Source organism: Ictidomys tridecemlineatus, chromosome 7 (assembly GCF_052094955.1).
Source record: "Ictidomys tridecemlineatus isolate mIctTri1 chromosome 7, mIctTri1.hap1, whole genome shotgun sequence".
NCBI classification, from domain to species: Eukaryota; Metazoa; Chordata; class Mammalia; order Rodentia; family Sciuridae; genus Ictidomys; species Ictidomys tridecemlineatus.
This window is the reverse complement of record NC_135483.1, coordinates 197,764,760-197,775,957: the sequence shown is the minus strand read 5'-3', so window position 1 is coordinate 197,775,957 and position 11,198 is coordinate 197,764,760. Positions and strand designations below refer to the sequence as shown.

Genomic DNA, 11,198 nt, shown 5'->3' with positions numbered 1-11,198 from the left:
AAGTGGGCAGGCCTGGCTCCCTCCCCCGCCGTGGCTGAGGGCAGGAGCAGATCCTCCCAGGGTCCCTGTGCCCAGTCCGCTGTTGCCCGCTGCAGATGGAGAGCTGCACCCAGCCCGCCGTCATCACCAAGGACTTCTGCATGGTCTTCTACTCCCGCGACGCCAAGCTGCCGGCCTCACGCTCCATCCGAAACCTGTTTGGCAGCGGGAGCCTGAGGGCCGCAGAGGGGTGAGCCTACGGGGGCGGGCAGGGGAGCTGCCTCATCTGCCACCTGGTGCGGTGAGAGCCACCCTAAACTCTGCAGAATGCCCCGGGTGTCCCCTGTGGTCTGATACTCATGGGACTTGTGTTCAGAAGGTCGCCAGCACCGCACGCTCCCGGCCAACTCCCTGCTAACTCCCTGCTGGCACTGGCCCCCTGGGAGGGGCTGGAGAGAACCTGGCCAACCTGGCCAGCGGGTAGCCTGTGCCCTGCGTGGGGTCACCCCTGCACCCCTGCCAGTGCCCTTGCTCCCAGGACCACAGGGTCTGCACTGCTGGGACTGCCTGCTACACAGAGAGGGGCAACAGGCGGGAAGTGGGGCCCTGGACAGGACTTGGAGCAGGACGTGGCCAAGCGGGTCTTCTGGGAGGCTGCAGTGCCCAAGGGCATCAGCTCAGGCAGGACCTTGCTTGCACTCAGCACTTCCTGAGTCCGGGGGGAGGAGGACGAGCCAGGACATCAGGGCAGTGAGAAGGGCTGTCCTCTGCAGGGCTGGGACTGCTGACCCTGCAGGCCTGTGGTCGCCTTTGGTGGATGTTCCCATGGTCTGCTTCATGTACCCAGTGTCCAGGCCCCTGTGGGCACAGCTGGAGCAAGCTTGGGGGTCAGGAAGAAGTCTGGGGTGGAACTGCCTAGGCAGGCTGCAGGCCACAGACCCCAACCGTCAGCACCGGTGACAGGCACCTAGATGATGTGGTCATAGGTACTGAGGGTGAGCTGTCTATCAGCCTGCCTGTCCCCATCCTGGTGACCATACCCCCCCCAACCATAGCAACCGAGTGACTGGCGTGTACGAGCTCAGCCTGTGCCACGTGGCGGACGCCGGCAGCCCAGGTAGGCCCCACCCTGCTCTTCTGTGGGCGAGGCAGGTTCCTGGGATCACTGGGCTGCTGGGTCTCTGCTCCACTTGGGGTGACCTTAGCTCAGCTGGGGTCCCTTACCTGCAAAATGCAAGTGCTCACCCTGAAGCCTCTGGGGTCATTCTCAAATGGAGAGAGTGGGGTGAGCTGGCCTGCGGCTGCCAGGTCTCAGCCCCAGGCCTCACTGCTGACCCTGGAAGCTGACCTTGATCCCCGAAGGGAGGGGTTTCAGCGGCTGGGACTCCCTGGTGGGTGGGAGCACCTGGCAGCACTCTGGAAGGACAGAGTGCCTGCTCTCGGCCAGGGATGCAGCGGCGGCGCCGGCGGGTGCTGGACACCTCGGTGGCCTATGTCCGGGGTGAGGAGAACCTGGCCGGCTGGCGGCCCCGGAGTGACAGTCTGATCCTGGACCACCAGTGGGAGCTGGAGAAGCTGAGCCTCCTGCAGGAGGTGAGCCCCGGGTCCACCCAGGCCAGCGGCACCATGGCCCTGTGCCCAGAGTGAACTACCCAGAGCACCTGCCCCTCGAGCTAACTCAGGAGACGTGGGGTGTTCCGACAGGGATGAGACACAGGTCCAGGGAGGATACTGGGTCTGGCGTCTGTGGCTCTGGGCAGGGGCACCACCTCCAAAGCCAGCGTGGGCTGTCCAGTGTGGCATGTCCGTGGGGAGACTGAAGCCCCATGCCCCAGCCAGCCTTCTGTCCTTTCCCAAGGCACCAACACTGTGGCCAGGCCGTGGACAGGGAGGGCAGCCTGGGAGGGGCTGAGTCCCCCAGGCCTTGTGGCCCTGGAGTCTGCCTGCTCAGTCACGTGGAGGGCCCCCAGCCATGGCCCAGCCAGGGCCAGACCCTCTCGGGCTGACCAGAGAGCCCGCTGCTCAGTGGTGCCCCCGGGCTGGCCTTGCCCCTCACGGGTGCGGCCGCTGAGTCCCGTGTTCCTGCTGAAGGTGGAGAAGACCCGTCACTACCTGCTCCTGCGGGAGAAACTAGAGACCACCCAGCGGCCCGGCCCTGAGGTGCTGTCCCCCGTCTCCAGCGAGGACTGTGAGTCCCGAAGCTCCTCTGGCACCTCCTCCCCACTGTCCGCTGAGGGCCGACAGTCACCCCTGGAGGCGCCCAGTGAGAGGCAGCGGGAGCTGGCAGTCAAGGTGGGTGGAGCCCGCGGGTGGCACCAGGCCCATCCCTGGGGCTGGCTCCAGTCAGAGTCCAGGAGCGGGGAGGGTGACGGACCCTGAGCCCGCTCTAGCCGTGCCCATCGCACTCGGGAGCAGGGGAGTCGGCTGGGGGCCTTTTGCTGCCTCGGACCCCAGCCGCGACCTGCCCTCTGGGGAACCCCCGAGCTGGTGAGGAGCGCACAGCTCCATGCAGCTGGACCATCTGTGGTTGCATGGACCAGTGGCAGGTCTCCTGCACGTTGTGAGGCTCTCCTTGGCTCTCCTGTCCCGGGGCAGTGTCGGCACCCACCTGACCGGCCGTGTTGGGCTCGCCCGTCTGCCCACGTGTGGCCTGACAGTGCATGCTCTCTGCCCACAGTGCTTACGTCTGCTCACGCACACGTTCAACAGAGAGTACACCCACAGCCATGTCTGCATCAGTGCCAGCGAGAGCAAGGTGGGTGGGGCCCAGGGCCACCTGTGGGGCCCTTGTCACCAAGAAGACCCAACCTGGTCAGGCAAAGTCATGAAGGGTTTTCAGAGGGGCACCTCCTAGCTGAGCAGCAGGCATCCCAGGCCGGGGGTCCCGTGTGTCCTCCTGGCCCCGGCTGTCTTCCCATCCCTGTGACTGGGCTCCTTCCTCCCAGGATGCTCATCCTGCAGGCTCAGTCCCCTCCCAAGCGAGGCTGGTCTGGTGCCTCCCTCCCGCAGCCTCCCAAGGCTGCCCGGCACCAGGTCAGGCGAGGCTTCTGCCTGGCCCACGGCCTCCACCCAGCAGCCTCCTGCTGGCCACACGCCACAGAGCTGTGGAGGGGGCACCTGGAGCTGGCCCCACACCTGGAACCCACCTAGGTCAGCGCAGATCTGAAGCTCTGGGAGGGGCAGGCAGGGGTGTGAGGGGCTGGGAGAGGGGGGTCTCCAGGGCAGGGGGCACCTGAGCTGAGGCTGGGCGAATCAGAGGTGGATGCAGCCAGAAGGCCCAGAGGCCCTGAGGAGGGCTTCTCTCCCCCAGCTCTCTGAGATGTCCGTCACCCTGCTGCGGGACCCGTCCATGTCGCCTCTGGGAGCAGCCACGCTCACCCCATCCTCCACCTGCCCCTCTCTGGTTGAAGGTCGCTATGGTGCCCCCGAAATGCGGTGAGCGAGCCCCGGGCTCCTGGAGAAGCTTCCGTACCCCAAGCTGGGACTCAGGGGCCTAAGGACAGAGAAAGTGGGCAGGGGTGGCGGAGGGCCTGGGGCGCCACAGGTGAGGGCAGGGCCTGGTGGCCTCTCCAGGGCTGCCTCCAAGCACATGCACAAGGGAGTCAGAGCAGAGCTCAGGAAGGGCTCGTGGGGAGAGCGCCTGGCACAGCCTGGGGACCGTGTGCCCGGGCACCCTGAGCCCTGCCAGCCAGCCTGCGGCACGGCGTCCAGGAGGAGCCCCTGCCCGCTCACTCCACTGACAGCGGGCGGATTCAAGGGAGTTTTGACTCCTGTTTGAAACGCCTCTGGGTTCCCAGGTTTTCTTTACCAAAAAAAAAAGGGAGGGAGGGGGTCTCGACCCACACCTCTGAGACAGGCTTCACGCAGCCTGCTGGGCTCCTGGCTCCCGTGGCCACCTGGGTCCCTCTGCGGGGATGGGCCCAGGAGACAGGCGTGGGCCTGGCGAGACGGCAGTCTGTCTCCCTGCTTTCCAGGACCCCGCAGCCCTGCTCCCGGCCAGCCAGCCCAGAGCCGGAGCCAGTGCCGGAGGCAGACTCCAAGAAGCCCCTATCCCCCGCGCGGGCCACAGAGGCTGATAAGGAGCCCCAGCGCCTGCTGGTCCCCGACATCCAGGAAATCCGAGTCAGGTTTGTGGGGCCCCAGGAAGCTGCCCACCAGCAGGCAGTGCCCCTGACCCAAGCACAGGGCAGAGCCAGGGGCCAGGCCTCAGGCACACACCCTCACCCACGTGCAGGACAGTTCTGAACCAGGTCAGGCAGACCCCTTGACCCAGACTGGGGGCCACTTGGCTCTAGAGGGGCCACCCCACCCCCGATGGTCCTGGTGCTGCTGTGGGAGCGTGCAGACGGGGGGCGGGGGTCCGAGCCAGAGCAGGGCCTCGTGTCATTGGGCAGTGATCGGCAGCTTCAGGGCTGCGTCTGCTCTTCAAGTCTCGCCATCCCCAGCTGGGATGTCCTCTGAGCCCCCAGAAACGGGCCAGAGGTGGGCTAGTGGGTCTGGTCTCCGGCCTCTGGCCCGCTTTCTCCTGGGCAGCGACCAGTACTGCGGGCCTGGCTCTGGGTGGGGGCCGTGACTTCGCCTTGGCCCACACCACACCTGGCTGCCGGGACGTGAGCCAGCAGATGTCCTGCCCCACAGCCCGATCGTGTCCAAGAAGGGGTACCTGCACTTCCTGGAGCCGCACACAGCCGGCTGGGCCAAGCGCTTCGTGGTGGTCCGACGCCCCTACGCCTACATGTACAACAGTGACAAGGACACGGTGGAGAGGTTTGTGCTCAACCTGTCCACGGCCCAGGTGGAGTACAGCGAGGACCAGCAGGCCATGCTCAAGGTGCGCCCGGGCCTGGGGCCCCCACAGGGCGGGACGGTGGGGAGGAGCTGGGCCAGGCCTCTGTGCCCCACATGGGGTGGGTGGCGCCTCTGTGCCCTGCCCAGGCTGCGGCTCTGTGTCCTGTGCAGAGATGGGACCTGGGGCTCGCCCTGCTGCAGCTCAGTCCTGGTGACCACTGTGGGTGACGAGTGTGGTCCCAGGGCAGGGCAGATAGGGCCAGTGGCCTGTCCTGTCCTCCTGGGGAACCTGTGGCAGTGGCTCCCGCCCTCCCAGAGTGTGGCCTTCTGGACACAGGAGCAGGCTCCCTGGGGCCGAGTGGGGAGAGAAGTCCTCGGAGCCCAGGAGCTGCGGAGTGGCCTCCTCTGTCCACCGCCCACACCCTGCACCAGGCCAGCAGGGCCACTCTGCCCCCCACGGGAGGGGCAGACGCTTCCCCTGGGGTGCAGAGCAGGGTGGGGCCCAGGCCCAGGACAGAGCTTCCTGACCCCAGAGGCTTCTGGAAGGGAGCCGTAGCACCGCGGGTCGGGCAGGCCATGTGCCCTGCAGAGGGGTCGCCCTGCCTCCCCACGTGGTTTGGCCTGCGGCTCCCCGAGCCCCACCCCAGGTTCCTTCTCAGGAGTGGTGGGTGCCGGCCAGCTCCTTCTTACCCAGCCTCCTTTGCAGACGCCCAACACGTTTGCGGTGTGCACAGAGCACCGTGGCATCCTGCTGCAGGCCAACAGTGACAAGGACATGCATGACTGGCTGTACGCCTTCAACCCCCTCCTGGCGGGGACCATCCGGTACGGCTGTGCCCGGGCCCGCCAGCCAGCACCTCTGGGGCGCGAGGCAGGGCCGAGCTGCTTCTGGATCCTGTGGGGGTCCTGAGGGGGTGGGCCTGCACTAACTGGGTGGGCCTTGATGGGTGGAGGTGTGCGAACATCGTCAGGCTGGGGGACCCGGGCCCTCCATGTCACAGACAGGGGCCTGGTGGGTGTGGGGAGGGCGGAGGCAGCACCAGGCCTCACCCGCTCAGTGCCAGGCCCTGAGCGTCTGGGGGTCCTGGGCCTGCCCTGACGCCAGGGGCTTGACGGACGCGGCCGGGGGTCAGTCCCAGCGTGACACCCCTTTCTCCTCCCTCGGCAGGTCCAAGCTCTCCAGGAGGAGGTCTGCACAGATGAGGGTCTGAGCCAGAGCCCTCCCACCAGCCAGCACCCGGCTGTCCCTCGCCCCATCCCCGTCTGCCTGTCTGCCCAGCCTTCCCTGCCAGGGAGTGCCGGGCCTGGGCCGAGGGCCAGCTGGGCCCCAGGGAAGTCTGCACGAGTCCTTCCTTCCTCTTCCTCAGCCCCTGGGTGGGGAGAGCTGGGGGTCTGAGGGAGGCAGAGGGCACGAGACCCCGTGTTGCCGCCATTCTAATATTTTTTTAAGCATAGACAGACTTATAATTAATATACAGTAGTTAGTGACGTGGAGACAGTCCTGAGAAATTAACTATAACTGTGTTCTATTTATGAGTATTTATTTCTAATGCCTCCGAGTAGACCTGTAAGACCTGTTCCCTCTACGCGTCCAGCCTTAGGGGCAGAGCGAGGGAAGAGGAGTTTGGACGTGGGCCCCCGGTGGGCACACAGGCACACCTGAGCCAGGTTTCTCTGAGCCTCCTCCAGGTGTGTGGGGTCTGCGGGTGCTGAGGTGCTAAGGTGGTGCCAGCAGGATTGAGAGGGTGAGCGGACCTGGGATGAGACCCTGGAGGCCAGGAGGGAGGAGGCCAGGGTGTCCAGGGCGCCCAGGTCACCAGTCGTGTCCAGACTGTCGGGGCCGGCGGCTGGGTTCAGACACAGGGCTCTCGGGCAGCAGGCCAGGTCAGCATTCAGGTGTGGGTCCGGCCTCCAGGCCCTCCCTGGTGCTGTGGGGACGCAGAGCGCCAGGCTGCTCTGGAAGCCCCCACACCCACCCTCCCCTCCACCCAGGGAGCAGACTCCGTGCACGGGGCAGGTCTTGGCAGGTGGGTGAGGGCAGACACCAGGCTGTCTTGGCTGTCCAGGGTTCTTCTGCACCTGGGGAATTCCCACTCACAGGCCCATTTGGACAAACAGAAACCAAACTGCAAGCCCCTAACCCTAACCCCCCTGGACCAGGCTGCTGTGGGCTGGGCACCTTCCCCCCCTGGCCAGCTCCTGCTGCTTGGTTCAGATGAGCCGGGGGTCGGAGGTTCCCCATCAGCCCAGGTGGTCCCTGGACGGCACTACCCTGACCGGTGAGCTCCAGCCACTCTCGGAGGAAGAGACCAGGTGTGTGGGCCTCTTTCATGCTGACAAACAGGTTCAGGTTCTCCTTGGGGAAACCGTCCAGGCCTCTGGACCCTCACCCCGACCGCAGGGCTCAGGGTGAGTGGTATTGTGGAGGCAGGATCTGAGCTGCGGCCAGCACAAGACCAGATGCGAGCTCAGACAGGGAGCTCATCCTCCCACTGGGCCCAGTGCAGCAGGGGTGGCTGCCTCGTCCCCAGGCCCGGGCCTCTGTCGGAGCGCCAGGTCTTAGGAAACCACAGCTGTGCAGTGTGGGCCACGCAGCGCTTTCTCTAGAGGGTCCTTGAGGACAGTGCCGTCCCAGACGGAAGTACACCTTGTGCAGAAACCAGGTGACAGCCCTGTGGACCGTGGGGGCAGTGGGCTGGGACCCAGCATCCAGATGGCACTGACTCTGGTACCCGTGACCCCCTCGAGGCAGGGAGGGTGGGACAGAGCACCCTGCTCTGAGTTGAGTTGGATTTCAAGGCCACACCCTTCACAGCAGGCTAGAGGCCAGGCCCACCACGGCCACTCAGGTCAGCCAGCCTGAAGCCGTGGCCTCGGGAAGGTCTGGCCGCCCACCAGCGGGTGTCTGAGGCCAGCCAACCTGCAGAGCACCTGCTGCCTGGGGTCAGGCTGAGGGAAAGGCCAGGAGCCTGGAGCCCTCTGCATTCGGAAGACCCCCCCATGAAGGCCTGGGCGGTGCCACTTTGGCCTGGGCGGGCACTGAGATGGGCCCCTGCCCTGTGGGCCGTCCAGAGTCAGTCTGCAGAAACAGGAGGAGATGCCAAGGGCAGTGCGTCCACAAGGTGGGAAGCCTGGTTTCTGTTTGCCCACCCTGCCCAACCCCCCCCCCGTGCCCAGCCAGCTGAGGACAGTTGCCCCCACCCCTGGAAAGCTGTGTCCACATCTGTGCCCTGGAGAGACCCTTGGGGTCTTCCCATCCTGTGAGGCGAGGGGAGCGCCTGGTCTGGCTGTGCCCCATTTCTTGCTGGTACGGAGGCGAGAGGTCGAGAGCCATCTCTCCTGGTGGTCTTGCTCTGAGGCTTCATACTGCCCGGCTCTGGCCTTGCTTTGTCCTGGGGTTGCCGGCTCCTGGGGTCCTGTGAGGTGGAGAAGCCAGTCCTCCTGCCAAGTGGTCCTGCCATAGCTGCCGAGAGTGGCCTTCCACATCCATCCTGGTCCCTGGAGCCCGGGGCACCTGGGGTCCTGAACGTGGCCAAGGTCGACTCCAGCGGGTTGTGGTCTGGTCCCGTGCCAGCTCGGCCAGGTCTGGGGCCCAGAAGGCCTCCTCCTTCACCCCTGCAGCCCAGGTTGGACAGAGGCTGTGACGGCCCCGTCTCTCCCCGGGCTGTGCTCCTGTGGTTGGACTGTTCTGAGTGCCCCTGAGCTTGGAGGCTGCGTCCCTGGCTTGTACATATGTGATTGCTGTGGGACCCTGTGTCATCTCCACTACCCCACGTAGCGACTCTCCCCGTGTCTTACCCGAGTGTTAGCTCTAGGCCCCTGTACTGTGTGTGTGCATCACGGCTGTGTCCCACTAAGAAATAAACGTGGCTCTACGCAACACACCCCGTGTCTCAGCTGTGGCTTAGTGTCAGGTCTGTTGGGGCGTCACAGGGGCGTCTATTCCGCACAGTCCAGAGATGGCATCTGCTGCCCAGTGGCCAGCAGGGAGGGGCTGGCTTCTTGGGGTGGAAGGGGCAGGGTGGGGAGAGATTTGTGGGGTGAGGTGCCAGGGGTGCTCTCTTTGGAGCCCACCCACTTCTGAGCCGCCCCAGGTGCCCTCACCTGTAGGTGCCAGGTTCATGATAGACCATGGCACTGCCCCTCAGGCAGCATTTGGGGTCTGGGCCCCTCAGAACCCAGCCAGCAGGGTGTGCCAGGCTCTGGGACCAGAGCTGCCCCCAGTCTTGGTGTGAGGCCATTGCCTGCAGGGCCTGGTCCTGCCGAGGCCACGGTGGGAGCTGGGGTGACGACCACACGGGCTGGATCTTGTCCAGTTAGGTTCCCCCAAGCCAGGGTTCAGCTCCCCAGAAAGAACAGGGTTCAGGGGACACGGGAGTCTCCTGGCCAGCAGGGCTGGCCTCAAGGTCACTGCCACTCAGGGCACAGGCCATTCTGAGAGGTCAAAGCCAGCAAGACTAGGCCTAGGCTCAGGAGCTGTTCCGGGGCAGACGTCAGGCCAGGCCGCCTGCTCAGGCGCGTGCTGGGCCCCCCTGGCCCTGGCCCCCAGGGATGCAGACAGGCCAGGTGCAGGAGCCCATCAGGGCTGCTGGACACAGGGCATGTGGCTAGGCCTCGGCAGAGGACCCGGGAGCCGGTCCTGGTTGGGGTGCTGGTCCCCTGCCTGGGCCAGCCTGGACTCTGCCTGGGTTGGGGGTGTCAGGGTCTCCCGCACCCTGCGTGTCCTGGAGGCTGTGGGTTGGTCTTGAGCCCTGGCCGTGTGGCCTCCCCTGGGTTCAGAGTGGTTCTGCTCGGAAGCAGGGCACCGGGCCTCTGGGCCATGTCCCCAGGCCTTTGATTTTTCGTCTGTGACAGGAAAGCCCCTGTGCCCGCCCAGGCAGAGCTCTGGCTAGATTCACTTCCCACTCTTCATTTTAAAAATAATTTTATGATGATTTGTGGCAGGGAAGTCAGGAAAAACAATAAAAAGGGCTTATTTTAAAAACTTTGCCAAAATGGTAGGTTCACAGGAAGTTGAGAGTCTGCGAACCTGGTGCCTCGGAGCTAGAGACTCCCCCTGCAGATGGCGGCCTCCCAGACAGACAGTGGTCAGCAGGCCCACCCGCCCCGAGAGCCCTTCCCACACAGACACGGTGCCCCCAGCACGGGCTTCAAGGGGCTCCCAACCCGCCCTGGATCCTGCAGTCACCTCCTCTCCCCCCCCACTCCGGGGAGCAAATCAGACCCTACGGACGAGGCTCCAGGAGGTGCAGGACAGCGGCGCCCGGCTGAGCCCTGCCCAGGGAGCTCGGCCCCTTGCCAGGGCCTGGTGTGTGCAGACACCCAGGCGCAGGGGGCTTGACAGGATAAAGACCCTGTGGGGACCAGGCAGCTGTGCCGTCTCCAGTGCTGCCCCACAGCCCTCCTCAGGGACAGTGAGTCCTGCCATCCTGGGGACCCGCCCCGTCCAGGAGTCTGCCTTCACAGCAAGCTCCCCTCCGGCCAGCACTGCCAGAGCCACCCTCTCCAAAACCTCATGACCTCCCTGGGCCCCCTCACCCTCTGCCCGCTGCCGCCTGGCCTGGTGGTGCGGGCAGGGCCTGAGCACCTGGACCAGTCCCCGGTGCTGCTCTGGGATGCCCCTGTGGGCCTGGACCACCAGGTGGGCTTTCATGCCAGCCATCCTGCAGCTGCCGGCGTGAGCCCCGAACCTGCGTGAGCAGGCCCCCATCCCTGCGGTACAGCAGTGCCCACTGTGGCCTGGCACTCTCCCTGGGCCCTGACCGGAGGCCTGGCCTGGACCAGCCTCCCTCTGCACCTGTTGCAGCCTGACCACCCCCAGGCTGCAGCTGGCCCAGCACCTCTGCCTGCTCCCGTTCTGGGCACAGGGGTGGTGGCCCGTGTGACCTGGGATGGCACAGCCCTGGCAGGGCAGCCACACAGGCTGGCTGCAGGCTCCACCCCAGCACTCCCTGAGGGCCCAGGCTCCTTGTCACCCCCTCCCCAGGCTGTCATACCAAGCAGGGGAAGGGAGAGGCTGAGGCTCCTGGCCAGTGGCCTGGTGAGGGGACTTAGACGGGGGAAGGGGCAGCCACGGGAGGGGCCCTTTCTCTGTCCCCTCACTGGACGGCTGTGAGCAGATGAGGCCTCACCAGGTCCCCAGGGAGACCCTGGCTGTCCCCTCGGGGCACCCTCCCCACAGAGCAGCCGGCTCAGGGCTGCTGCTCCCACAAGACAGAGTGGGACCATGGCACGCCCCTTGCCCTCTCGGAGGGGACTCTGGGGACCACAGAAGGGGGACCTTCATCCTCCTGTGGTGGGAATTCCCAGATCAGCTCTGGTTTGACGGGGAAATGGCGGGAGGCTCCACGCTTGGGGTTCTATGGGACAATGGGGTGCCCCTGGCAATTGTTCTTGGAGATTGACAAGGTTTCCTGTCTTTGGAGAGAGCA

General features: G+C 65.6%; 1 protein-coding gene across 1 annotated transcript in view; it reads left to right on the top strand.

Annotated features, from left to right (window-relative positions):
* Kif1a (kinesin family member 1A) overlaps positions 1 to 8,651 on the top strand; it is an 83,420-nt gene extending 74,769 nt beyond the window's left edge. Inside the window, exons 39-48 of the mRNA XM_078018404.1 lie at positions 40 to 229; positions 1,035 to 1,096; positions 1,427 to 1,572; positions 2,071 to 2,271; positions 2,657 to 2,734; positions 3,290 to 3,414; positions 3,954 to 4,106; positions 4,618 to 4,810; positions 5,474 to 5,592; positions 5,936 to 8,651. Of these exons, the coding sequence (XP_077874530.1) occupies positions 40 to 229; positions 1,035 to 1,096; positions 1,427 to 1,572; positions 2,071 to 2,271; positions 2,657 to 2,734; positions 3,290 to 3,414; positions 3,954 to 4,106; positions 4,618 to 4,810; positions 5,474 to 5,592; positions 5,936 to 5,978 (1,310 nt within the window). The 3' untranslated portion in view covers positions 5,979 to 8,651. The remainder of the gene's footprint in view (positions 1 to 39; positions 230 to 1,034; positions 1,097 to 1,426; positions 1,573 to 2,070; positions 2,272 to 2,656; positions 2,735 to 3,289; positions 3,415 to 3,953; positions 4,107 to 4,617; positions 4,811 to 5,473; positions 5,593 to 5,935) is intronic.
* Positions 8,652 to 11,198: the final 2,547 nt, after the last annotated feature.